At 50.3% G+C, this 27,999-nt stretch overlaps 1 protein-coding gene across 1 annotated transcript; it reads right to left on the reverse strand.

The window, feature by feature from the left end:
• Window positions 1-1,373: 1,373 nt before the first annotated feature.
• DUOX2 (dual oxidase 2) lies at window positions 1,374-26,724 on the reverse strand. Its single transcript, XM_062583557.1, has 33 exons — window positions 26,679-26,724; window positions 25,636-25,719; window positions 20,676-20,840; window positions 19,397-19,584; window positions 17,591-17,792; window positions 16,396-16,562; window positions 16,241-16,301; window positions 15,961-16,057; window positions 15,710-15,782; window positions 15,070-15,172; window positions 14,564-14,727; window positions 14,073-14,239; window positions 13,702-13,820; window positions 12,187-12,328; window positions 11,779-11,888; window positions 10,711-10,913; window positions 10,163-10,348; window positions 9,510-9,735; window positions 8,715-8,808; window positions 8,317-8,492; window positions 7,945-8,014; window positions 7,333-7,428; window positions 6,304-6,482; window positions 5,017-5,247; window positions 4,648-4,747; window positions 4,454-4,503; window positions 4,186-4,313; window positions 3,754-3,907; window positions 2,901-3,133; window positions 2,548-2,706; window positions 2,230-2,385; window positions 2,011-2,139; window positions 1,374-1,496 (listed from the first exon to the last, which is right to left on the reverse strand). The coding sequence occupies exons 1-33, from the start codon at window positions 26,722-26,724 to the stop codon at window positions 1,374-1,376; spliced, it is 4,581 nt and encodes a 1,526-aa protein (XP_062439541.1).
• Between the last annotated feature and the right edge of the window lie 1,275 nt (window positions 26,725-27,999).

Genomic DNA, 27,999 nt, shown 5'->3' on the forward strand with positions numbered 1-27,999 from the left:
GAGACATTGCCCCTGCAGGAACATTGCTGTAGGTATATTGCTACTATTGCTACAGCAATAACTGTTGCTGTAGCAATAATTGCTGCAGAAGCTGTGCCTGGGCTCAAGTCTGCATTTTCCCATACCCCCAACCCAAGCCTCCAGCCATATCATAACCCTCTAGCAAAATTTAGCAACAAACTAAAATCAAGGTTGTTTTAGGTCTGAACAACATCCCCCCCCACCACCACCTTTTTCTCCCCATGCAACCAATGCAGGGGAAACTCACTCTTTTTATTTAATCTAAATGTTTCCAAGCAGGATGGGACAAATGTTCTGTAATAGTAGCAAGCCAAGCACTATGCCACAAGGATTGCAACTTGCCAGGCAACAGAAGTGCAGCTACAAGAGACAAGAAAACAATTTAAAACTTCAGTCAGCTTTATTTAAGCAAAGAGAAATGATATTGCTCAATCATAGCCCATGAGATTGGCAGCCCAGTGATGCATAGCCAGGCATTAATTAAACAAGTATTAATGATCCCTGATCAAAGGATGGTGGCACTGCTGAAAGAGGCCAATGCAAACACAACTAAAGCCCTGAGCAAACAGAGAGAAAGCTCAGAGAGCTAATGAATAGAGCACATGAGTACAACAGGGAAGCTGAGCCCATTTCCCAGGGAGGGATGGTGGGGAGTTCACTGGCTTCACACGCCGTGCGGACATCTCAGGGCAAAGTGCCCGGAATTCAGGTTGCACAGGAGCTAAGCTGCTTCCAAAAGCTGTTCAGCGCTGTTCCCTGAGTGACCTGTAGAGCATGTGCTTTACTGTCTTGTGGGATTAAGGCGGTAGAGCCTCACTTGAGTTGAATGATGGGTTTTCTGGATTGGGACATACAAGCTGCCAGCCCAACCCTGGGATGCAGGATGCAGGAGTGTGCAAAACTCAGTGCGATGGTAGCAGGGTGCCCCAGCCCAGGGGAACATGCGAGCTGTGCAGGCAATGCTGGACTAGTGCACTGAGTGCCTGTTGTCAGTTCTGCCCCTTCCCCGGCTCCCATGGGCCAGGCTGCACATAGCTGTGGACAGGAGTTTCTCCTGAGGACAGTGGCTGGGGGAGCCATCCAAATTGAAGCAATGTGGGTGCTGGGGTTGAACACATGCATTTCCAATCAAGATGCCTTGGTACTGCTTTGAGAGGCCGGAGCAGATGCATGCCGGGAGATGGCCTGAGAGGATGTGCCCACTGTGATACCTGGCTCTGATGTGGAGATGATCTGCAGACCGAACCATGTCTGCTAAAGGGTCCTGGCACATGGCTCTTGGCCAAACCCAGCTCACCACTGCAAGCAGCCGGGGGGGGGGGGGAGGAGGGGGGGGACAGCAAGGGATAGGTTCAGAAATTCTCATAGTGATGCACAAAGTAAGCCTGGTCCTTCTTGTTAACTTGCTGACAGGCCTTTTCTACACTCTTCGTCATTCCAGGTGGGCCACAGCTGAATACCCCAATCTTCTGCACCTGCAGAAAGAAGGAGGCCAAAGGGATGTTGAATCTGATGGCATTAGCTCTCCCTCCAGCCCTGCCACTGCTAGCTTGCTCATGCCAACCCTTGGGCGTCTTGTCCTCTGGCAGTATTAGGCATGGCTGCAGGCTGTCCCTGCCTGAGGAAGCTTCCAGGGAGTTCCCATGGAGTCACTGGGACCATGGAGGAGGAATGGGGGTTTTCAGAAGCATCCACTTGGCTTCTGCCAGCTCCAAGCACTGGCTGCAGCCAAGGTCTCATCATAGGGTGAGGTTAGGGGGTATTTGTCTGGCATAGGGCAAATGTGATCACCGTGGCTCTTCCAGTCTCCAGAGAGTAGGGGGAGGTTTATGCCCCTTCTGCCTTCCCCTTTGTGCAAGCACCACCAAGCACTGCAGGGCCTCAGGGATGGGCTGGGACCAGGGACATCACTGTTTCCTGCACTGGCCAGTGGGTGCCTTCCTCCTGCCCCCATGCAGGTCCCCAAGGTCCAGACGAAGTAGCACAAACCTCAGGGTGCACCTCCTGCAGTGAGTTGAAGAAGGGCACAAAGGGGGGCCGCCCAAAATGGGTGATGGAGCGCAGTCCCGTGAACAGGCTCTGGTTCAGCACCTTCTGGAAGTGCCGCTCACAGATGTACTGAAAGAGAGATCAGGACACATTAGATCAGCATGGCCCAGGCATCAGGCTGGCAGCCTCCCTGGTGGACAGTCCTGGCACGGGGCTCACCAGCATGGTGGTACGCAGGTCGAACTTCTCAGCCAGCTGTGTGATATAGATGTGCACAGAGACAAGCTCATTCTGGTCGGCCTCTTCCACCTCGCGGATGATGTCAGCCAGCCACTCGAACTGCCGCTGCGTGCGTGTCACCCAGATGAAATAAATCTGTGCCATGAAGGGATGAGGCTCAATATGTGGCCAGCACCCCCAGTTCATGTCCAAGGGGGCCTTTCTTGGCCAGATCTTGGGGAATTTCATCCCTAAAGAGACCAGAAGCAGCACAAGGTGTTTTGGGAGGGCTCTTACCCTTTGGCTCCTTCTTCTTACCTTTTTACACAGCAGCTTGGAGCTGAAGGATGACTTGAAGACCAGGTCCTTAAGGATGGATGCGAAGGGCGTCACCCCGATGCCTCCTCCCACTAACACTGATACCTCAAACTTGTTCCACTCCTGGTGGCCCTCCCCAAAAGGTCCGTCCAGGTAGAGCTGGAAAGGAGCTGGCTCTTAGCAAAGCATCTCTCTCCTCCACTCACCCAGGGCTTGGCCACCTTCAAGGCTGGACAAGTGTCTTGGGCTTGGACACAATTCAGCACCAAGTCGCTTTGGACCTGAGAGCTGCCTGCCTTCAGAAGGTCCCCATCTCTGGAGCAGTAGCCCCTGGTGCTCAGTGCTGGCCTCACCTTGGGCAGCTTGCCAATGACAGCCAGGCTCTCTGGTGAGTAGAGTTCCCGCAGGCGTGTAGTCCAGGGTCCCACAGCCCGGATATGCAGGCTCAGCGTGTCCTCATGCGGTGCCGAGGTCAGAGTGAATGGGTGGTACTCGTTGGTGCCCAGGGACACGCAGGCAATGCGCACCCACTGCCCTGACTTGTAGTCAAAGTCCTGTGGCCGCTGGAACTGGAGATGGGTAACACCTGGGGGGGGGGGAGGGGTAGTGACAGAGGACTTTGCTAGCTCCCTCATTAAGGTGGTTGCTTGAGACATTAAGCAGTGGAGGGAAAAGGCTAGGAGAGATCACAGGCCTCAAGGAAAGATGGCGCATTTGACCTGTGCTAGTGGTGGGGGGACAGGGCTGAGGGACAAACCATGGAGCCAGGCCTGGGCACAGAACACCCAGGGAGGCTGTGCCAGGGCATGACAAAGAGACCAGGTGGTTCTTGTTAGGTAAATAACTGATCCCTTCTCAGGGAGGTAAAGCCAGTGTGTTGGCTGAGCTAAGTGCCTCAGTTTCCTCCTCTGTGGAGGACAACCAGGAGACCCTTGCCATGCATGAGTACTGTGAAGGTGCTGCCCCCATAAGTGGCATTAGTCTGAGCCACCAATTCATGTGACAGCCAGCAGGACATTTTCCAGGGCCAGAATGACCTGCATGCCACCTGGGCCAGAGATTGCTGCCATGGGGCACCCGCACCTCCACAGCAGCAGGACTGGAAAACTCAGCCCCAAGTAGCTGGGTTTCTTCTTCCTCTGCAGCGCCCTGTCGCTCTTGTGAAGGGCCTGACCTGGCACCATGGGGGCTGTGTGGATTTAGTACCTGAGGGTAGGAGCTCAGCTTTCACCACACCAATCTCCACCTTTTTCCTGCTCAGGCTGAGCAGCTTGTCTGCGCCATAGATGAGAGCTGGGATAATGAAATAGATGTGGAAGCGGGGCTGCTGGATCAGAGCATAGCTGCCATGGATGATGATCTGGAGAAGAACAGGAAACAGTCCCCATCAGTGTGGCACTCAGCCCAGTGAACCATCACCAACAGTTTGTTGGTATCAGGGAGATGGGAAGGTCTGAGGATGGTAGGAGGAACAAGGATCCAGGCCACTAGGTCCTTTTCAGTACTGGGACCTGTGGGACCTGCCTGGTTATACCCCCTGCTGCTCCTTGCTGGCTGTGCTGCCTTGGGCTTGCAGTGCATCAGCACCACCTCCTCCCTCCCTGCCTGCCAGCTGGGCCAGGAAAAGCCTTGCATTACCAGGACATATAGCAGCACGTAGAGATGGTGAGAGATCCAAAAGCCCTGAAAGCTGACGCGCCGGAAGTGGTGGGTGGCAAACACATACATCACAGCAAGAATCACGAGCAGCAGCACTCCTGTCATGCCTGCAAGAGAAGGGACTGAGAGATCCAGGATGGATCAGGCCTGCCCCACGGGGCTCCACCTGGGCTGCACAGAGGCTGCCTGTCTCTGGCACATGAGTAAGCACAGGGTATACAGCCTACTGACTGCTAGGCAGTCTTACCTGGAATAGTTTGAAAGAACCACCAGTAATACTTTTGAGGGAGCTGTGACCTAGAAAGGGACAAAAAAATGCACCATGGATCATGGACTGGCCAGAGCAGGGATAAGCCTAACATTTATCTAAAAAAAATTTCACTTTCTTTCTCATCTACGTTCAGGATGTTCTGCCTGGACTGTCCTTCAAACTGCACCTACCCATCATCCATAAAAACACTGGAGAAGAGGCAGGACAACACACTGAGAGGGATGACTGAGAAGATGTAGACGTTCACTACATGGCCTGCAGTGTGGAGCACTGTAGAAGACAGAAACCAGGAGAGAAAATCATCATCGCTGCAGTAGATGGACATGTGGCAGACCCTGCTGACATGCCCAGCAGCCCAGCAATTACTCCTGTTCTGTGGTACAAAGCGTCTAGTCTTGCCAGGCTCCATACACAGTGGCCTGCTTCTGCCAGGTCCAGCTGTGTCACGATGGGCTGATCTCTCCTGAAGAGCCGATCTCCTGGTTTAACAGTGATTCCTGGGTGACATCTTCCCTGGGCCTCCCCAGCAGACCCCGTACCTGAGAAAATCAGGGCTGCCATGGCAATCCAGCGGTGGAAGTCCACGGCAGCATCAAAGGGGATGTAACGATTGAGGAAAGTTTCCCGTAGGATGGTGATGAGGTTCCGGCACATGGTGAGCAGGATATAAGAGTACATGAAGGAGATGCAAGCAGCTGACCCCCGAGAGATGATGATCCCAACAAAAGTGGTCTGTGCAATTCCAGTGAGGGGGGATGCAAAAGCGTAGTCTGGGGGAAGAAAGCAGAGTAGGGCATCACACACCAAGCACACTAATCCTTCCTGCAACCAGAGTGACTCTGCCGAGAAGCAGCCACCTGAGACAGGGCTGTGAGAGGACAGGGACATATTATGCTATGTTGGACCCAAGATCTGCACTGGTATCTGCTGCTGGGAGATAGAATCTCCTTGGAGGTTGGGGGAGGGGATTAGTCTCCTCTTTATGGCACTGTGAAACTGCATCTCAGTACTATACTCTATGTCCAGAGTTGGGCTCCCCAGTACAAGAGACAAATCAGCAAACAAATGAGTCCAGTGGAGGCCATCAGGATTTGTGGGAGCTGGAGCACATTGTGTATGAGAAGGTCAATGGAAATGGGCTTGCTCAGCATGGAGGAGACAAGGCTCAAGAGAGAGAGACCTTACTGCTGTCTACAACCACGTAATGGATGTTGCAGAAAGGGTGGGGCCAAACTCTTTCCAGTGTGGCACAGTGACAAAGATGAGAGGCAATGGGAAAAACTTCACTAAGGGAAATTAGAATTAGATATCACATAACAACTCATCACAGGGAGGACAGACAAACACTGGAATGGGCACCATAATGAGACTGGATCTCCATCCTTGGAGCTATTCAAACCTTCTCTAGACAAGGCCTTCAGCCACTTGATTCAGTTCTGAAATTGCCCTTTCTTTGAGCAGGGAGTTGGAACGGGGACCTCTGCAGGTCCCTTCTGACCTCAATAATTCTTTGATTATTTCAAGGGAGGACCAACACCGTTTGACAAAGTTGTGCCAGGACCTTCCTCATCCCAGTGTGTCCCATGCAGTGTGTAGTTTTCAGTATCCAACTTTATGCGCCTCCTAGCATCTATGGAGGCAGGGCTGGAATCGTAGAATCATAGAATCAGTAAGGTTGGAAGGGACCTCTGGAGATTATCTAGTCCAACCTCCCCGCTCAGCAGGGTCACCTAGAGCATGTTAGACAGGGTTGCATCCAGGCGGGCCTTGAATATCTGCAGAGAAGGAGACTCCACAACCTCTCTGGGCAACAAAAGGACACTCACAATATGCTCTCTCCACAAACAGGCCAGCAGTGATGGCAGAGAATAGGACCACACAGACAATGTGGCGCCGGTAATTCTCAATGAAACGTTTGAACTCCTGGATCTTCTGTTGAACTTTGTTCCGTTGGTATTTTTTCCGTTTTGCTTCAGTGTATACATGTTGCTGGTACTGATTCACTCTGGGAAAAATCGGAGAACTGGTATCAATTCAAGAGTCATCTGATGTTGAATATGGCTCAGGGATTGTATAGCACCTAGCACACTGGAACAACCCTCTGCAAACAAGTGCAGTGACCTAAACAAGACGATATCAGAGCTTATTCTTAGGATACGATCCACTTCACACAATTATGAAAGCTGATAACAAATATGCACATAATGCCTGATGAAATAGGCAAACCATAAAGCAAAACCATAAAAAAACCTCCAGAGGGATGAAAAATCCCAGGGTTGGATAAATTATGAAGGATATATTATTCCTGGTTAGGAATAATGGCAATTTAACTGCTTCATGGGAGGAATATTTGCCATTGCCACAGCAATGAGGACTTGAGTCTCTTCTGCTGATGTTGCAGGCATTGCAGAACTGAAGCAGTAGAGCCTCAGAGGACAGAGGAGGGCTGGCAGTGCAGACAGGACTTGCCATATAGTGCCCCTCTCTGCAAACAGAGCATACACTCTGCAACCCACTATCCTTGGCTCTGAAGTTGGCCACTACATGTTTTTTTTCAAAGACACATTTCAATCAGAACCAGCTACAGTGGTGAGCAGCAGATCCTGCACTGTCCCACTGAAATAGGCTTATTCCCAGGGCAATCACCGTGTGCCAGCCTAAGAAAGGGTGATGTGTCTGCCCAGGCACTGATGGTGTTGCATTCCTTCCCTCCATCCTGCCACCTTCATTGCTGGGTTCTTCACAGTAATTATTTGACTTAAGTCCTACTGGAACACAGAGACATCAGAAATTGAAAATAGCAGCCTGGCTGAACAAGATCCCAAGTGCAGAAGGCAAAGAGGGGGAATACTCACTTTCTGCCCAGTCTCTTCCTCAGTTCTTGCCCTTCTTGCTCCATATACTGGGTCACAGTTTCCTGATTTGGGCCTTTCTCCCTGTCCAAGATGGTTCTGCCAAAAAGAGAGTTTTTCTAGAGGAAAACTGTATTTGTAAGAAGGTCTGTGGGTCAGTCAGAAATGGGTCTTCTCCATTGCTGCTTCACAGATGCTTTCCATCTCAGGCTCGGCCTAGAAGGGGCCTTGATTTTTCCTGCAAGCCTGCTGTATTCTTTAACTGGATCAAATTCACTCCAAAATAGCCCATTGCCCTGAAAAGCAATGTGGGCTCCCCTCCCTGTGGTGAGGCACCTCAGGAATGTAACAAGTGCAGTGTAGCCTCTCCAGGAGGCAGTTCCTCCATGTGCCTGTCTGGAACATGAGGGGAGGGGAAGGGAGAGGGCAACATCCCTCACAGTGTGCTGCCTGCTCATGCTGCCTGTCCCAGTTTGGTCATGACCCTTCGCCAGTATAGGGAGTGAGAAGACCCAGTAGAAGAATTTGTTGGAGAGGTAGAGGTGAAGGATAGACATGCATGAGGGCAAAAAGAGAGAAAGAAACAGTAGCAATAGGACTGAGAAGAGAGCTTACCCTTTGGGCTCATTCCTTTTTATGAACGAGACACGGTTCTGTATGTTTTTCTTGAATACATCGGGGACACCTTTCAGGATCCAAAAGGACAGACAGCCATTTACATTGTGTAAGATTTGATGGACAAGGTTTAGACATCTTTGCTGGGCAGGGGTGCAGTAAGGAGAGTCTTTGTGCTGAACAAAATTGCTTCCATGTATTGTACATGGAGCAAGAACCAATGCAAGATTACTGCCCGTGGAGAACGGGGCAACTAGGGATTGGAGAAACAGATGGGACATGATTTGGAAGCCACATATTAGGTGCTGTCCAACTCATCCAGACCTATGGGCCCAGGTGTGACCCAGCACTCCTGCACATGCTCCCGCTGACCTTTGATGCAGAGCTGGGTGAGACGGAGCTCACTGTCATGGTCCCGCAGCATGTAATGGAAATCCTCCCATGTCAGTTCATTCCTGTCCTGAAACCCTGAGGCCTGAAACATGGACTCAGTCACCTGCTCCGCCTGATCTCTCGACAGGCAGTTGTTGGAGATTTCAATGAAGGACCTGCAGCAAGAAGGGGAGATGGGAATACTAGAGTACTACAGCTTGAGTCCTTGAAATAACACAGGGCAGAGCCCCAGACCAGTTTCATTTGGTTTCATGTAGTCCTCTTGGGAACTGAAGCACAGAGACTGGGAACTGCTCGTGAAGACATCTACATTTGTAGACATCGTCAAGATATCTACAAAGATTCCTTGTTCTGTCTAGAGGGATGAAAAGAAGTACCTGAGCATCCTCAGAAACTCCTCCTTGGAGAGGAACCCATTCTCATCAATGTCATACATCCTGAACATCACCTTGGACTTCTCTTCTGGGGACCCTGGTGGGAAGGGAGAGAGATGGAATAAGAACCAGATCTTATCTGCACCAGCAAAGATGCTTTCAAACTTTGCCCTCACAATCTTTTCAGAGTGAACTGTTGCCACAGGTCCAGGCTTTCACAGACAAATTACTGATGGCAGTTTGAATAGCAACAGAGTTTTCCTTCACTCTCATGGCTCACTTCTGCTTGACTTTCTCAAGTGAAAGGTGAAAAAATAGGTAAAGACGTTGTGCATTACTTTACAAGTTCAATATGTGAAAGCTTTTTCATAGCAATCATTTTCTGGGAGCTAGTTTGATTAAATCTGTCATTCATCAGCTCCACCTACTAATTTTCCTTTCCAGTGGTCAGTTAGGAAGGATTGGGCATACTGTCAGATATGGTTGATATCTATCAAGGGCAAGATGTATGGTCTATTTGGGAGACAGATAGTGGACTTGGGTGAGGGAGGAGACAGACCAAAATGTTGCTGTTCTGAGATAGTTGTCCTCAAGTACAGTCAGCATAATTATATTATTACTGCCTTGTAACTCAAATCCAAGCTGTCCGATGTGAAGTGAACTTTAATCTGTAGAACTGTCTGCAGATTGACCTGCTGGATGGATCTTGTCCTTCACTCTGCTGGTGACATCATTGACAGAGCCTAGAAACAGGACTTAAAGCAACAGATGAAGACTCTAACCAGCAGCAAGTCCTACCTTTCATGAAGATCACCAAGATGTCCAGGAACTCCCGGAAGGAGATGTACCCGTTGCCATCTTTGTCTGCCAGCGAGAACATGGACTCCACAAACATAGAGTGGGCTTTGAGCCCTAAGGACTCGGCAAACTCAGCCCTGCTCAGCTCACATGTCAGAGACTCCTTTGCCTTCTGTGAAGATTCAAAGCTGAGCTCTCCAGCATCAGACCGGTCAATATCCAGCACCTGTAGGTTGTGTCCCACAAAAGAAATACTCTGAATGCTGGCAGAGCAGAAGGCTATTGCTTGCCTGTCCAGCCTATTGCACAAAGACTAGTAGCTTTCCCAGGAGAGAGTTCATGACAGATACCATAGGAACAACCTTTATTTCTCCTACACTATGCACCTTTTACGGTAAACAGCACTGACCATTACAGATATCTGTCATCTCATGCCAAAGTCTCTTTCTACCATTAAGTATGTGTATCACAACAGCAGAACTGCCTGTGTCTTCTGCAATGGAAAATTTTCTGTAACTCTAGAAGTATCAGCAACTTCTTCCTTGTGTGTGGCTAACCAACTCCTAGGGAGAGCAACAGCAGCAATATTCTTTGTTTAGTCAATACAGAAATATCTTCCTCCATTCATCAGAGCCTGCCACACCTGTACATACCTGAGCAAATAGGTGCCTGAAGAAAGTCTCCAGAATCTTTTTCCTCTGCTCCTGGGTGACTGCCTGTTTCAGCAGACTCTGTTCCTTCATCTCAGACACATGCAGATCAAGGCTGCTCTTTTTCAAGTAGTCTCCTAGCTTCCCAATGAAGTTGCTCCTCTCTGCCTCTTCGCTGAAAAGCAGCACCTGCGAAAAGCACCAGATGGCTGTCAGTGGCAGAGGCGCTCACTGAGGCTGGCCATCACACCCAACATACTAAAAGTCCAAGCTTTCCTCAGCAGTTATTTGCTGTTCTTTTCAAGTTGGCCTGATCTCCCCCATTAGATTCACCCCACACATGCCATTTCTGTGTCCATGGGTAGCAACTGAGACCTGATTTGCTAAAGCCCACTGGTCTGGAGGGCTGCAGCTCAGTACAAAGCACTGCTGCTGTTCACAGCTTCCTCAAGAGCTCTGAGTCCAGGACTGAGTGAGGCAGCATATACGTGATCAGTGGCAGAGGATGCTGGAGGGCTCAGGGGACAGTCCTTGGGCATCATGGCACTCACCAGGTCGTACTCCTTGGGGCTCTTCAGAAGCAGAGCTCTGTTGCCTTTGTTGTTGGAGAGAATCACCTCCACCCTTTGTTGGGTTTTCAGACTAATGCTCCGGAGCACAGACCACCTACTATCCATCACTTTGAGCACTTTGTCAGGTTGGAGCTGAATGAAGACAGAAGAACTGTCTATCTTGGGACCATGCCACTCCATGGCTGATGGGAGAGAGAATGATACTCAGCCGGAAAGGCACGCTTCAGCTCCCATTCATTCCAACACCTTCCTTCACTGAAATGTAGCTTGAGTAATGGCATGGGGCTTGTGCTAATGGATGCTAATCCATTGTTTCTTCCCTGCTAAAGTTGCATAGCACAGAGATGGTACATCAAATGCCTGACAGGTCACATGGGTTGCTGGGAAGGGGGAGCTAGACTTTGCTATCTCATAGTCTGACCTTGCTGCAATGACTGTCATCTTTGGCACAACCCTACAGTTGTGCTCGAGTCTCAGTTGTTAAACCTTCACATCCCATTTCTAAAATTTTTAGACTTGCAGTTTTACGTGGGCTCAATGTTATTCACTGGTTACTGGCCACATGTCTGCCAGGAGACCAAATACATGTTAAGGGAAAAAATGATATTCTCCTGACTGCTTGTAACAGAACAGAGCTCAAGTGTACAGTCATGGGAGGAATGCAGGCCATGGAGCAGGATACAAAGGTTTTCCCAGCCTTCACAGCAAGGAGACACCATCCCTATCCTGGAGCCACTGGCGCAACTGCTCTGCATCCATTTTCCTCAGGTAAACTGTCATCTGGAGAGGATTAGGATTATAGGGCCATAGGATAACTCAGGCTGGAAAGGACCTCTGGCAGTCTCTAGTCCAACTTCCTGCCCAAAGCATGCCCAGCTGTAAGGTCAGATCCAGTTGCTCAAGGCTTTATCCTGCTGGGTCTTAATGGAGATTGCATAACCTCTTTGGGAGCTCTCCAAGCTCTGTTTTCCAGCCTTGCTTGGGTATGTGCCCTGACTTTAGCAGCATCATCACACTACCATCACAAGATTAATAGTGCCACCTCACCATGTGCTGCCTCATTGGTCACCTCTCTCCGCACGCTAGGGTCCTGCTTCTTCTGCAGCTTCTTGAAGTCTCTCTTGCGGAGAACAGCGACAATCCAGGCAACAAACAGACTCACTGGGGACACATTGGAGAAGGAGGCATCGGACATCACAAAGTTCCTTCCTGTTTTGGCAGTGTCTCCTGTATGACCCCATCACCCTTGTTTAACCTTACACAGTTTTATTTAACCCAGGGCTGCACCAGCACCAGTCCATGAAAGCCCTACTCCATCCCAAGCACTCAAGGACCTGCCACCACAAGGCTCTCGAGAATGGCCAAGACTCAGCAGCTCCTGCTGGGAGATGTTTGGCCCCTGGGCACTGATCTCCACCTTCCAGTAAAGGAGGAGAAAAGGAAAAAAGGAATAGCAAACCTAAAGGTAGACAGCAGAGGACAACAATGATGATCCCAAAGCCTGCACCGCTGCCTTCAAAGTAGTCCAGTACAGTCATGGGTGTGCAGTTGGCCAGGTGCTGAGTTGTCAGCTGCTGTGGCTGAGGGCACGGGTCCCCTGCATGGGGGGAGAAAGGCTGTGAGTGTCATGAGCCTTTTATCCCTCTCTGCCTTCATTCTTGGGAATCTCTACAATTAAGATGCTGGTGGGGTTCACTGCTCGGTGACCAAAGGAGAACGGAAAAACTGTCTCATGCCCATCACTGACATGATGTTCACATTAAACTCCAGATTTTAGGGGACAGCCTTTGTTTCCAGGCTGAACTTCTGCCTGCCACACCAAACCAAGCAAAGAATTGAGCCCAAGTGCTCAGGGGATTCTCTGCTGAGAGGTGCTGAGCACCATTACCTCTCCCACTAGGATGGGCAGAGTGAGAGGTACCCTGGGCTGTGCCAAATCAGGGCTCAGTACCTCTGCTTGTCACTTGGGTGCTGTAAATCAAGACAGCCCTCCGGGTACAATTGATTGCTGTGTACATCTAGGGAATCAAAATACATTGCAAGGGCTGGAACATGTACCAAAAAACCCTCCACTTTTGTTGAACAGGAAGGATGTGGCAAAATCAGAAGTGGAAAAGGCATTTTGGATCCCAACAGTTGGGACAGGAAAACTCATTTCAAAGATGGCACAGGAGAGTACTGGGGCACCGTGAGCCTTCAGTGTGGGACTTGGACCTTTAATGCTGCTTCTAGCCTGCGGGGAACCAAAAATGTTCTGGGACACAAGCCCTAAGCGCTCCCTGCGTTCAGATCTAGCTGGCACTGTTCTTTATACACAGCTCCTCGCCTGTTTTCCACGGTGGTTGCACCACAACCTCAGGAAAGCCCAGCCAGCTTTCTGAGCAGCCCTGGTTAACCAACAGCCTCACTAGCATAGCAGCTGGGCAGGAGCAGGCATTACAGAGCAGTACCCAGGGCATATATTCAGAGACTGATGCAGTTAAGCACAAGTATGGTACACGAAGCTTAATTCATCTGCAAACTTCACAGAGTTTCAGGTCACTCACCGGTTGAACCTGCAGACCTGAGTGTATGCATATATAAAAGCAGCTATAGAACATATTAGTGATGAGTATGACATAGCTTGGGGCAGGCAGAGGCCAAGTCTTAGCCCCTGCAGGACCTTCCAGGGCATCATTTGCCAGTGGCACTTTTGCAACCATGTTGCAATGCACATGCCTGGACTTTAGCTCACTTTCAACATCAGCTCTCTCTGCTTTGCTTATATTTGATCCTGGATTTTCGTGTACGTTTTGCTTCCTTACGGGCACAGCAAGCATCAGGTTTGCCAGTTTGCCAGCTGGTTTGCTTTCGCTGAGTCACTGGCTGTTCACCAAGGTTGGCCTGTGTCTGAACCCAGAGGAACAGTTTCCTCCTTAACTCACTTGTGCTGTTTGCTCCCTATGTCCTGGCACTGCACAGAGCTCTCACCTTTATGCCAGACAAACACCTTGCGCTGGATTTCTGTTGAATTTGCATAGGTGACTGCAACAAGGACGTCGTGGAACGTGGTGTTGCGAATCTCACTGGTTTCTCTCCCGGTGAATAAACTGAGAAAAAACACATGGAGCCAAGTGGTGGCCAGGATGACACAACTTGGCCCAGAAAGCCAGATGGTGGCAGGAGGGATTCACTCCCTGCACTGTTTTAAGAACTGAGGAAGCTGAAGGATGGCTTTTTCCTCCAGCCTCAGTTGCTGTGGCTTCCTGGGCTATAGGGATGAGGGGTCCAAGGCTCTCTAGGCATGGCTGATAGAGCAATGGGCAGTCTTCTGTGCATGCCAGATGGAGAGAGGTATTTACCCATTCTTGGTGTTTTCAAACCAAAACCTGTCACCATCACGCAGGCGCACAAATTGGTCCAGGATGATGGCACTGAAGAGGGAGTTGTCAGCCTCCAGCATGCCACCAGGGAGCAGCTCCAGCCTGGCAGTGTCATTGGTGTACAGGGCAGCAACCCGCTGCAGCACCTGGACAGAAATCCCACCACACATACAAACACAGCATGAGCAGAGAGAATTTTGCCAGGGTGTCGGAAAGTTTAGGGAAGCCTCAAGAGAAGCAGGGAACATTCATTTCCCAGGCATCTCATGCCCATTGGCTGTGCAGATGACCAACACAGCCTTTAGCTTGTGCTTGAGCAACCAAACATTGCTTCCAGAGCAACTCTGCTCCAGAGGAGTAGAGCTCCAGTGGCATGGGAATGCTGCGTGGGGGCAGGATACACTTATTCACATCATGTAATTACGCAGTTACTCCGTACACTTTCTCAGCCCAGACTAATTCCCCGTTACCTGTTGTCCCAGGTGTGGGGCAAGGTTTGTCCAAGACTGGAGAGGCTTCAAACCAAATTGCTCCCGTGCCTGGTTATAGGTGGGCAGGCCAAGGTCTCGTCCACGCTGGAGCCAGCTGGCCACATAGTCGGTGCGGGTGTACTTCAGAGGCCCATACCAGAAATCTGTAGGTGGAATCAAAGTCATGGTAATAATAAAGCAGACCCCGAGGAGCAACTGCACTTGCCCTGGATGCAGGGCTGCCTTGCCCCTCTGTCAGCTATGTCCCCAATAGGCTATGCTGAACATGTAGATCACCTCTATGCTCTCACTGACAAAGTTCGACATGCTAACATGTCCTGCAGCTTCTCTGCACCTCCATTAACTAGGTTGAAGCTGGTCAAAGCACGCGCTCAGGTGCTGATAGTGATGGCAACGGGACCCGCCTCCCCACCTCAGCCCGTACAGAGTCCTGGGAGAGAGGCCCCCCCAACAACACACCAGCTGCACTGTGGGGTAGTGCAAACCTTGGAGATCTTCCACCACAATGTTGTCTTCCTGCTCTGCAATCTGTGAGCTCATCCCCAACAGCAGGTCATCCATGTCTTCTGCACGCTGCAGCCTGGTGCCCTGAAGGGAGATGGAGAGGGCAGGTGAATCTTCACAGGACTGAAGACATGGGGAAGACCCCCCACCCCAAACTGGTACCCAAAGCCAGTCTGCAGTGACCATTGGATTCTCCTGGCCATGGTACACACCACAGAGCCTGGGGACATGACTGGACTGGGTCCACTGGCAGCAAGCATGAGTCATTCTTTGCAAGCCTGACAGCACAAAAGAGCTGTGCTGCTACCATAGCTGGCAAAGGAGCCAAGACGGGTTTGACTTGGATCAAGCTGGAAAATAACCGTAAGGAGAATAGGAGGAAGAGCTGTTCCCCAGTCTAGCTCTTCCCAGCAGCACTAACTACTTTGTGGAGTGCCCGTTTCTGCATCCAGCAGAGAGATTTCATTCCCACCTCCCCAGCCATGGTAGTTCAGGGCATGACAGGCAGCTCTGAGGGAAGCATCTCATTCCTCGGAGGGATCCTCTAAAGGGAGAAGCAATTTGGGAAGAAATGGAGCTTTAACCACATCCTCCAGACTCCACCAAGCTCCCTCGCCATACCTCTCTGCTCCAGAAGCTGTTGCAGAGCCGCAGCGCTGGGTATGGGCCAGCCCGGAATTGGCACATGGGATCTCTGAAACAGGAGAGAAGGGCTGGACCCACAACCCAAAGGCTGGCTGCCCCTGAGACAGAGTCCAGCAAGCCCTACACTCCCCGGGTGACAGGCAGGATGACAGGGAAGGGACAGGGACCAGCTCCACCTTTTCCAGCACAGGCACAGCTCTCCTGCAACCCAGCCTGGTTGCTCCTACCTCCTGTAGATGCCTGGTGGCACCATCGTGGCAAGGAAAAGCGATGAGGCCGCCACAAACTCTGGTGAGAGGCTGGGGTCCATGTGCTGCTGGTAACCTGCAGGGGCAACAGCCATGGCTATATACAGCACTGGGGAGTGGAGGTATGGAGGCACCAGGCCCCTTCTGCCACTTCAGCTCCCTTGACCTGCCCAACACATCCCTTCTCCCTGACTCAGAGCCCCTGCACACCTTGTCACCCCTTTGCCCACAGGCAGCCCTCTACTGTGTTGTCCCTCACCTGTGTATGCCGGGACAGCTTTCTCCAGCAGGGCCGGCAGCCATTCATACAGCACGATGCTCTAGAGCACAGAGGAGCTGGTCAGGGCCAGCAATGGGGAGGAAGTTGGGACCCCAGTAGAGCCAGGCTGCTCTGGCTGGGGAGCCTGACCTCACCTGGAAGGTGGCAATGACCCGCTTGCGAGCATGTTGGAAGAGGTCCTCGTCAGGCCAGGTGGGGTGCTTCTTGGCCAGCGTCTCAGCCCAGTGGTTGTGGTAGCGAAACCAAACGATGTTCTCAGCCTGCAGGAAAGGGTTCTCGTTCCCCCAGGCGCTCCCCAGGTCTGCAAGAGCCGCCGGGGCTGTGAGAGGTGGATCCTGCCATGGTGTGGGCAGGAAGGCTGGGGTGCCCCACCTGTGCCCCCTGGCTCCCTGTCCAGGGCACGGGGTTAGCTGGGGCTACAGATGGAGAAGCGTCCCCAGCACTGTGGCTAAGGGGATGGTGCCTCTGGCCTTGATGGTTCAGGCAGCACATGATCTCCCCTTGTTCCCTGCCCTCCTCGTCCCTCCTTTCCCACCTCCTCTCGGGGAGAGGAGCAGCCTGAGCAAGAGGCAGCACAGGGCAGAAGCATGTGGAGGGGGAGCAGCTCCAGGCCTTGAGCACAGACCAAAGGTCGGGCAAGTAAGGAATTCAAAGCAAGATGAGCAGGTTTTATCAGCAGCCCCTTTCCCATGCACAGATCTCCTCAGATTAGATGGTCGAGTGCCTGTCGGTATCTATGCATTGGCTGGGAGCTGACCCACTGCCTCCCAGGGGCCTGGTGACTTAAGTTCATGGTGCATCTTTGCTATGCGGTCCTGCCTCCTCCAGGACATGCATCTTCCTCCTCCTCATTCTAGGAAAATGCCTTCTCTCCTGCAAGGCGTCTGTCAATTCTACGCCACGTGGTCCTGCTCACTGCACTTCCACAGCCACTCAGGAAAGTGCTTAGCTGCCCTGAGCCCCTCCATGATCCCCCTGCCCTATCCTGGGATCCCTCTCTGCCCTTTAGGCTTAGCACACCAGCTGCCTGAGCCTAGGGTGCTGCACAGCATCCCTCATCCTGGCCACACTCCACTCAGAAGTAACTGTCTCAGGGAGCGAAAGGGAGGATGTAAGCCAGGACCACCGTTTGTCATCCACTTTTTCTCCTCCTGGGGATGGGTGAGCAAAACCTCCTGCAATTGCCCTATGCAGGAAGGCACACCGGGTAATCACTGGGGAGCTCTGAGCTTGGCTTGGAGCCTCGCTAGGTCAGAGACGGAGCAGAGCAAGGAAATTTGCCAAGGAAAACTGGCCCACAGGGAAAGGAAATCCCAGGTTCTTCCTTACCATAGATCCCTTGGGAACCACCCGTCCCTGTGGATGGATCCAGAGCCTTCCACATGGGGACCCTCCCATCTGTCTCTCTTGGGAAGCGCTTGTCAGGCCCAGAAGCCAGCTTCCCTCCTGAGAAGCTCCTCAGGGCATCGCTCCAGGAGTGCGATGGGCCATAGATGGAGCTCCCGTCGAGCCAGCTTGTCACTTTGTTGGTCTGAGGAGAGACGTGGAGAACGGGTGTTAACAGGTGGTGGCCTCTGAGGGCTCAGCAGAAGAGTCCCAAGCCAGTCCATTTAGTCTCTCATCATAAGGAAGCCACTCCAGCCCTTATTTTAATGAGAACTACCAAGATGCACATCTTACCATGGCCTGTCACTGTGCAAGCTACTGGACTAATTCCCACAGGCTCCTTGTCTGGCTTGGCAAAAAACATGTGCAGATTTTTCAAAAAAGTATGGTGTTTTTTTCTTTTTTTAATTATCATTTTCAGCTGTGCCCACAAGCAGACAGCCCTGAATCCTCAGGCTGCACTGAAAGGAGGCAAACCCCATGCCTAGGGAAACCGTATGTGGGAGTGAGTGTAGGAAACACTGGAGCTTTCTTTTCCTGGGGGCTGTCCCACCACAAGATCCTCCCTGGAGAGCCTTCTCCTTGCAGCAGGTGTCCTGCTGCCCTAACAACGTGTTGAAACATCTCCTCTGCCAATATTTTCAGGAAATCATCCTTTTTCATTTGACAATGTGCTGGAGCTTGTTTTTTGAAGGTTTGAAATACTGCTAAAAAGATAATCTGCTAATCTGGTCTCATTGAGGTTTTGTCACATGAACAGTGTTAAGGTTTATTGCTTTGGCTATTTTGAATGGGAAGTTTTCCAGCACTAAAGGCAAAAAAAAAAAACCCACATCAGTTTTGGAACTCACCCAGCCTCAACATAGCAAAATATATATAGAGAGGGGGAAATCTGGATTTTCAAGAATGCTTGAAATCCAGAGAAGTTTTACAACAAATACCACTTTGAAAATTGTTAGAGGGAGGGGAAAAAAAAGTGTGAAATCCATATGGATTTTTTTGCCTGGTGTTTTTAGTGACAGTTGCATTGCTAGAAGCTGGATAGCAAGCCCTATGAGCTGATTCCATATGCACTCCGTGACATGATGTCACCTCGACCCTATAGGAGCACTTCAGACAGGGTGACAGTACCAGCTCAGTTTCATGAAACATTTTGAAAGACGAATTATTACCTAAAATATCTGTCTTAATTGCTCATATTCTAGAGAAGCACAAGTATAAAAAGATTTCTTATTTAAGTTCTTCACATTTATCCTAAAATGGCCCTGGTTATCGCTTGTTTTAACAGCCAGAGGCTGTTCTCCTCTGGTGCTAACAGCTCTGTCTTTCTGATTTTGATTGACATCATAAAAAGTTTGGCAGCCAAGGAAGATTGTGAATGGTTCCTACTTTACACATTTCTCCCTAAACCTTGCAAGACACTCAGATTTGCATTAAAATAGGTGGCACAGGCAGGTCTGGAGTAACTATCAGGTTTTCTTTTGGAGAGAGAGAGAAAAAAAAAAGAAAAAAAAAGAAAAACACTGATCTTCAGCAACCACAAATGTTTCTCTACGTAAATTAGTATCTTGGATGTGTGCTTTGAGTTATTTGCCCTGGGTTTGTACTCTCGAGAGCGGTATATTTTTAAGATGACAGCAGCCCTTTCCAATTTTTACAAAAGCCAAAAAATGCTCCTACAGACCCAACTGTCAAGCATGGAGGAAGTTAGCCAGAAGGGGAAGAGCAAAGGAAGCACAATGTCCTTACCTGCTCCCGGGGGTTGTTGGGGCTCTGCCCTGTCTCCAGTGCCCACTGGATGCGCTGGAAGGGCAGGATCACATCTCCAGTGCTTGCAGGGTCAAACACAGGGTCTCCGGTGGGGATGCGGATATTCAGGAATTCAGCGGGGCAGCCAGGTTTCTCTGCTTCCAGGATCTCAGAGAGCACATGGAAACCTGCCAGAGAGCCGAGCAGAGACAGTAGCTGGAGGGGCTGTCACCACCATGTAGAGTGGGACATGCTGGTGGGCAGCCAAGACGGTTTCCTTCCTGCTTTCACTGCTGGTTTGCTCCATGACCTTGAATAATTCACTCCAGGCCTTTCCTATCTGCAAAGCAGGCTGTCAGCCCCCACTGTGGAGCCTTGAGGCCCTCAAAGAAAACGAGGGCTAGAGGGATCAGTGTGCCTGACTCCACCCCATCTGAGCCGGGGCTCCATGTGCCACTGGCCAGAGCTCATGAGTAGGGCAGGGTCATTGAGGGTCATTGAAATGTTAGGGTGGAAAACAGACTCAGCCAGTTGAGAGACCCCTCACATCTGCTGCACACTGCTTCACTGGAAACAAGTGCAGCCATCATTTTCCTGAGCTCCTGCTTGCTGGTGGCCTTCAAGCCCGTGGGCTGCTGCTGGTGCTGAGCCCTGTGGAAGGCACAGCTGTTGGCCCATCAGAGCTCTGGTGTGATGGGAAAAACTGCTTCTAGGCAGAAGCTGGGTGGTACCACACTAATGTCTGTTCCTCCAGCAGCTGTGGGCTTGAAGAGTCCAGTGGCTCACCTCACTTGGAGCCAAGTGCCTGGAGCTAGGTGTTGGGAGCTGTCTGTGAACTTTGGGCTATATTTGAGCTAATTCATCTTCACTTCTTTGACAAGTTCAGCCTGTTTCCCCAGCGAGATGAGACATGAGATCCCGAGGCTCAGAGACCCAAGGACCGACTGAGCTCCTGAGAGAGAACAAACTGCTCTGACTTGTAGCAATGATGCCCAGAAATCACTCACTATACAGTTGTTATCAGATCTGTTAAATGTTTTGCAAGAAGGTAACTTTACTGTTAAAACAAATGAGGAAGTTTCCAAATAATCAATATCCGCATTTGGGGAAGCAAAGGTCACTGAAAATTCTTGCAATTTCCCTTGCTTATGGCAACAGTTGAGGCTTTATCTTTCAGGATCTGCTCTTAAATTAATGGACTAGGAGTGAGAGGAGTCATTCCAGATATGAAAAGCAGTTCCCAGTCTGTGCCTGGTGCATACCAAACCCCCACTCTTACCGAAGAAAACGCCAAGAACAGTTGTGTTCCTGCGGGAGGGCAGCCCAGAGGGCCCCTGGGCCACTGTGATGCTGAGCTGGCGAGCGTTGGGCACATGGGGCTCCTGCAGTGCCTGGTACACACCATCAGCATAGTTTGCTGGCAGGAGACGCAGCAGGCTGGCACCTGGGACACGAGAGCAACAGGGTGTGGGTCCAGCAGCACCGGACAAATGACAAGTGGGGTAATAGCAAGGTACAATGGCATGTGGGAGGGTCCCAGAAGAGAGCGGTAGAATGATGTAGATATTTATAGGGACTGAGAATATACTGGTTTTGGCACTGATAGCAACTCCTATCACACTGGGATGAGTCCCCTTAAAATTATGAAGGATAATGTAAGGGCACATTCCCTTCCAGCTGTCCTCCTTTTTGCCTGTGCATCCCCTTTGCCTCTGGGAGGGTCTGGGGAGCTCACTTGGTAACTGGGGTGATATTGAGCTGCCTGTGTAGACTGTGCGATTTTGCACAAATATGGGGATCAGTCTTTTGCCATCATCATAGGAAACAGGAGAAGGAACAGCAGGAGAGACAAAGTAAAACATGAAACACCCCAGACTTCATATCCACTGCCTACCCCATAGCTGAAAAGCTGGGAGGCAGGAGGTCATTTCTTACTGACGAGCAAACGCATTTTGAAAGGCTGTTCATCAGTGAATGGTGGGCTTCGCTTGCCAGAATTTCCTAGAGATGGGGGAAATCCTGAAATACTGGCTGACCACAGAGGGGTAGTGGGGTTAATTTCTATAGGTTTATTTCCATATGTTAAGGGCTTGTGGTTTTGCTTGGATAGAGAGAGATCTTGTCTACCATGGGCCCGCTAGCATCTCTGACAAGCTTTGATGTGACGGGCTGGTGACAGACACGTCATGTTGGAGAGCTAATCAGACTCAAAGGAAGCTGTACAATTGCCACTGTAACTTGTGGCGTCATGTAGGTGACAGATCTAGGCTGCAGGATATAGAAGCATTCATAATCTTTAATATTTCAGATAGGATCCTGCCTGACCTGCCCAGCTCAGTGTTGTCCCTGGAGGTGGGCTCCATGGGCTGATTGTAGGATATGAGTAGCTCCATTCCCTTATCTGGCACACAGAAATCCTGCACACTTATCCCAGCACAGGCCAGCACATATTGCATGACAGGCCCTCAGCCTCTGACACGTGCACAGTATAGAATCATAGAATAAGTAAGGTTGGAAGGGACCTCTGGAGATCATCTAGTCCAACCTCCCCGCTCAGCAGGGTCACCTAGAGCATCTTAGACAGGGTTGCATCCAGGTGGGCCTTGAAGATCTGCAGAGAAGGAGACTCCACAACCTCTCTGGGCAACCTTTTCCAGTGCTCTGACACTCTCCCAGCAAAGAAATTCCCCCTCGTGTTCAGGTGGAACTTTCTGTGCTTCAATTTCTGCCCATTGCCTCTTGTCCTGTCACATGGGACGCCTGAAAAGAATTTGTCCCCATCCCCTTGACATCCTCCCTTCAGGTACTTGTACACATTGATAAGATCCCCCCTCAGTCTTTTCTCCAGCCTAAGCAAGTCCAGCTCTCGCAGCCATTCCTCATGGGGCAGATGCTCCAGTCCTCTGATCATCTTTGTAGCCCCACGCTGGACTCTCTCCAGTCACTCCGTGTCTCTCTTGTCCTGGGCACCCCAGAACTGGATGCAGTACTCCAGGTGAGGCCTCACCAGGGCTGAGTAGAGAGGGAGGATCACCTCCCTCAACCTGCTGGCAACACTCTTCCTAATGCACCCCAGGACACCACTGGATTTCTTGGCCACAAGGGCACACTATTGGCTCATGGTCAATTTGTCATCCACCAGCACTCACAGGTCCTTCTCTGCAGAATTGCTCTCCAGAAGGTCAGCCCCCACCTTGTACTGGTGCCTAGGGTTATTTTTCCCTAGATACAGGACCCTGCACTTGCCCTTGTTGAATCTCATGAGGTTCCTCTCTGCCCAACTCTCCAGCCTGTCCAGGTCTCTCTGAATGGCAGCACAGCCCTCAGGTGTATCAGCCACTCCTCCCAGCTTGGTATCATCAGCAAACTTTCTGAGGAGGCATTCTGTCCCCTCATCCAGGTCATTGATGAATAAGTTGAACAGGATGGGACCCAGTACTGAGTCCTGGGGGCACCACTAGCCACAGGCCTCCAAGTAGACTTCATGCCACTGATGACGATCCTCTGAGCTCTGCCTTTCAGCCAGTTCTCAATCCACCTCACTGTCCACTCCTCTAACCCACACTTCCTGAGCTTATCTAGGAGGATGTTATGGGAGACAGTGTCAAAAGCCTTGCTGAAGTCAAGGTGCACAACGTCCACTGCTCTCCCCTCATCTACCCAGCCAGTCATTCCATCAGAGAAGGCTATTAGATTGGTTAAGCAGGATTTCCCCTTGGTGAATCCATGCTGGCTACTCCTGATCACCTTTTTTTCCTCCATATGTCTGGAGATGACATCCAGAATGAGCTGTTGCATCACCTTTCCAGGGATGGAGGTGAGGCTGACCGGCCTATAGTTGTGTGGGTCCTCCTTCTTGCCCTTTGTGAAGACTGGAGTGACACTGGCTTTCTTCCAGTCCTCAGGCACCTCTCCAGTTCTCCAGGACCTTTCAAAGATGATGGAGAGCAGCCTGGCAACAACATCTGCCAGCTCCCTCAGTACCTGTGGGTGCATCCTATCAGGGCCCATGGATTTGTGGATGTCTAGCCTGCCCAGAAGGTCTCTAATCCTATCCTCCTCAACCAAAGGAAAGTCTTCCCTTTTCTGGACTTTCTCCCTCACATCCAGGCTGCAGTATTCCTGAGGGCTGCCCTTAGCGGTGAAGGCTGAAGCAAAGAAGACATTCAGTAATTCTGCCTTCTCTGTATCCCTTGTCACCAGGGCCCCTGCCCCATTCAGTAGTAGGCCCACATTTTCCCTAGTCCTCCTCTTGCTCCTGATGTATTTGAAGAAGCCCTTCCTGTTGTCCTTGACATCCCTTGCCAGACCCAGTTCCAGCTGGGCCTTAGCCTTCCTCTACATACTCTGACTGCATTCCTATAATCCTCCCAAGCAGCCTGGCCCCTCTTCCACACTCTGTGTACTTTCGTCTTCTGTCTGAATTTGGCCAACAGCTCCTTGCTCACCCAGGCAGGTCTCCTGCCCCCTTTGCTGCACTTCTTTCTCATAGGGATGCACCGCTCCTGAGCTTGGAGGAAGTGATGTTTGAATACTAGCCAGCTCTCCTGGACTCCCCTTCCTTCTAGGGCCTCAACCCATGACATTCCACCAATTAGATCTCTGAAGAGCCCGAAGTCTGCTCTCCTGAAGTCCAGGGTTGCAATCCTGCTTGTTGCCTTACTTCTTTCCTGCAGGATCCTGAACTCCACCATCCGGTGGTCACTGCAGCCAAGGCTGCCCCTAACCTTCACATCACTAACCAGTCCCTCTCTGTTGGTAAGGACAAGGGCCAGCAGGACACCCTTCCTCGTAGGCTCCTCCACCATCTGTGACAAGAAGTTATCATCAATGCATTGCAGGAGCCTCCTGGACTGTTTGTGCCTTGCTGTGTAGTCCTTCCAGCAGATGTCAGGGGGTTGAGGTCTCCCATGAGAACCAGGGCCTGTGATCATGAGGCTACTTCCAGCTGTCTACAGAAGGCCTCATCAACTTTCTCTTCCTGGTCAGGTGGCCTGTAGTAGATACCCACAACAGTGTCCCCCATGCTAGCCTGCCCTTTGATCTTTACCCATAAGCTCTCAACCGCCTCCTCCTCCTCCACCCCTAGGCAGAGCTCGATGCATCCCAGTTGCTCTCTCACGTAAAGAGCAACTCCACCATCTCGCTTTCCTGGCTGGTCTCTCCTAAAAAGCACATAGCCATCCATGACAGCATTCCAGTCATGTGAGCTATCCTACCATGTCTCCGTGATTGCAATGAGATCACGGCCCTGTGACTGCACACAGATCTCCAGCTCCTCCTGTATGTTCCCAATGCTGTGTGCATGCGTGTACAGGCATTTCAGAGAGGTAGTCATGCCTGCAGGTTTCCCAGGAAGGGTGTATGGGGGTCGCCCATAGCCATGTCCCAAACGCACATCCCCAGCTGCATGCACCTGTTGGAGGCCCCCTAACCCAACTTGTGTTTTGTTTTCTACGCTGTCTGTATGACACCCCCCTTCTCCCCTCCTACCTAGTTTAAAGCCCTCTTTACTAGTCTGGCTAACCTGTTTGCAAAGGCAAATGTGCCCCGCTTGGTGAGGTGAATCCCATCTCTCCCCACCAGTTGTTGGTCTTCAAACCATGTTCCATGGTCATAGAATCCAAAACCCTGTTGCCAACACCAGCGGCTTAGTCAGTTGTTGATTTGGAAAATCTTCCTATTCCTCCTCCCATGCCTTCCCCTAATCGGCAGGACTGATGAGAAGACCACCTGGGCTCCCAGACCCTTGACCACTGTGCCCAAGGCCTTGAAGTCTTCTTTGACTGTTTCTAGTTTGTTCTCTGTATCGTTAGCACCCATGTGAAAGAGCAGCAGAGGGTAGTAGTCTGATGAGCGGACAAGCCTTGGTAGCCTTTCAGACAAATCTCGTACCCTTGCCCCCAGCAGGCAGCAAACCTCTCTACAGGAGGCTTATGGATGTTGCTTGAGCATCAGGCATGGTAAAAATGGTGCTGGTACATGAGGGAGAAAGCTGAACTGCTGGTGCCTTCCAGACTGCTCCAATGGGGCTGTTCAGGTGCATCTGTGGACGTACCCTGAGTGACAATGTAAGAGCCAAAAGCAGCCTCCTCTATGGGAGCTGACATTGCCTGGCCACCTTCTCAGTTCAGACTCAAATCAGAAAGAGTTTCTCCTTCTGCCCTGAGGAAGATCAGATGCCAAAGAAAGTGCCAGCTTGCCCCTAGCCCACCACCTCCAGGCCTGGTGGCACTTACCCACTGAACCACGGCTGTGGTGCAGCAAGTTGTTGTACCAGCCGTCATAGCGCTGGACCTCCCAGAAGATGTTCTCCTGGGTCCCTGGAAGAGACCAGACCCTAACTCAGTTGAGACAATCAGAGTGAGATTGGTACTGGCGTAGAGGTATCTTGATGCAGTGCTGGTGGCATTCACACTCCAAGCATGAGCTTGGACTAGAGCTCCCTGGGGTCTCTACCAACCAGTGCTGCAGTGATCCTGTCATATTTGCTACAAGTGATGAGCTGGGAGCAGCGATGGCCATATGGCTCACCCAGGATCACTTGTCAAGTAGGGGAAAAAAAAAAAAAAAAAAAAAAAAAAAGCACAAAGCATCTCAGCTTACAGAATTACAGAATTACATTATAGTGTTGCATTTTCCCCTATTTTTTTCTGAATCCTTCCTTATAAATAGATGTTTTGAGAATTTCTATCCTCTTTCTGAAGGAAAAGCAATGTACAAGATAACAAATTCAGGCCTGGGTTCCTGAAATCCCCAAATCAGTATGATATCTGATATCTGGCTACCATCAGTCTGCTCCCAAAGAATTTTAATTTTCCCCTGTTCTCTCACTCTGTCAGAGCAGATTTTCCCCTTACTTCTGACCCCCACATTATCCACATGAGTCAAACAAAAACCTTGGCACAGGGGTAGTGCTCTCCTCTGTTCTGCTATGCATCAGCAGAAAAGAGCTTTTGCCAATAAGTATGTGCTCTGTTTCCTTACCAATAAGTATATGCCCTATTTCCTGCCTGTTAGTTTTTATTGCTTTTATTATAATAACAGCAAGAAACTCTAGTTCGTAGTTGCAAGCTGTGTGCACACATACATAGCAGTAGTAAAGACTCCCAAACTGCAGGGCCCACAAGCTCAGCATTTTGCTTCATTTCTTTCTTATCTCCTCACAAAGTGAATTATGCCCCAATTTGATGCAATGCCCCATAAGTTAGAGGAAGTTCCTCTGAGGGCAGAAACTATCCAGGATCGCCTGTTTTGGATGCCCTTCTCAGAAACTACTTACCCCCTAAGGTCCACATCACCAGCAGAACCAGGGACAAACTCAACATCTTCTCTGTGGGATGCAGCAGCCACAAAGGAGAGAGCTGTAAATAGAGAGAAGGAGGGAGCTGAAGCCAAGTTGCTACAGGACGCTGGGAACACCTGCAGATCGTATTCTCAGCTCCCTCTTGTGGTCTCTATAGGCTAATAAAACCCTTTGCTATCATCTGTTGGCAATATGGCTCCATTCTGGCTGTGAGAAGGCAGCAGAGACCCCATCATCCTGGGAAAGGTCTCTCAATAGGTAACAACGGGCCTGAGATTGGAATCCTTCTGCTGGAGCAGGGCCAGTACCACCTGCTCTAGGCTCATGTTCATCATTCACAGAGGGACTCACTAAGCTGGGCTCAGTTATGGAAATTCGTTTTTCGTTACAGGAACAGGCACATTTAATGTGCATTGTCCCATTCAAATATCCAGCTGGCAACATGACTGGAATGTCCTTAGCATGCAATCAAGCATCCAAAAGCACGTTAACACCACAGTTAAAGATCTTTACATCTGCTCTAAACTAACTCCTAGCAAATGCCCAACAAAATGCTCTCAAGACTAGCCTGTCTCATGATGCTTTTCCATCTTATTTTCCACAAAATCCTTGATCAAGAACAAATATCAGAGGGACTTGAGCCTGTAAATCCTCAGCCAACTCCTGATTGAACAGAGGGATTCCCAGACTTGTGCAGCAAAGGCAGTGCTTTTCTTGGTCTTAAAGACAGAGAAGATGCTAATAATGATGCCGCTGGTTTTCCATGCAGTTTGGTAAAGGAACATGAAACTTGAATTTAACTCCAGAATAGGGTTTTCTACTAAATTTCCCTCATCCCAACACTATGGGTATGTAACAGCACTGTGAATGTGTATCCACAGATTATTGCCGTTTCTTGTGAGCTGCCTTTCCCAGAGGGCAGAGATGTATGTACGGGTTTCTGTTCTGTGTGTCAAACATCTTAGCTTTTCCTACATTGCACTGTTGCAAGCTGAAGTGATCCTTTCAGTTTTTTTCCTTGTTTAAACCAAACTTTAACCCAATGATGGTTTCAGAAAGCTTACACTTTGCCATCAGTTCAGTAGGTTTCATTTCAGATTTACTAGGAATCACAACAGGGATTTTTCAGTTATAATTAACAGTGGCACATATTATAACACACAAGTCACTAAATACACTGTCCACTTACCAAATGAAGTGGTTTGAAATTTAAATGTCATTATGTGTACTCATAGTTAACTGCGCTTGTAAAAATAAGACACTCACTGTCAGGTTGTGAGCATAGCATATAATCAGC

This window comes from Rhea pennata, chromosome 10, assembly GCF_028389875.1.
Source record: "Rhea pennata isolate bPtePen1 chromosome 10, bPtePen1.pri, whole genome shotgun sequence".
NCBI lineage: Eukaryota > Metazoa > Chordata > Aves > Rheiformes > Rheidae > Rhea > Rhea pennata.

Bases quoted from the DNA above. Each gene is read 5' to 3' on its own strand.
- DUOX2 (XM_062583557.1), bottom strand. From the start codon at position 26,724: ATGTTGAGTTTGTCCCTGGTTCTGCTGGTGATGTGGACCTTAGGGG. The intron at 4,504-4,647 runs GTAGGTGCAGTT...GTCCCTTTCTAG, and splicing joins AGTGTTTTTATGGATGATGG to GTCACAGCTCCCTCAAAAGT. The intron at 2,707-2,900 runs GTGAGGCCAGCA...GCTCCTTTCCAG, and splicing joins TCATTGGCAAGCTGCCCAAG to CTCTACCTGGACGGACCTTT.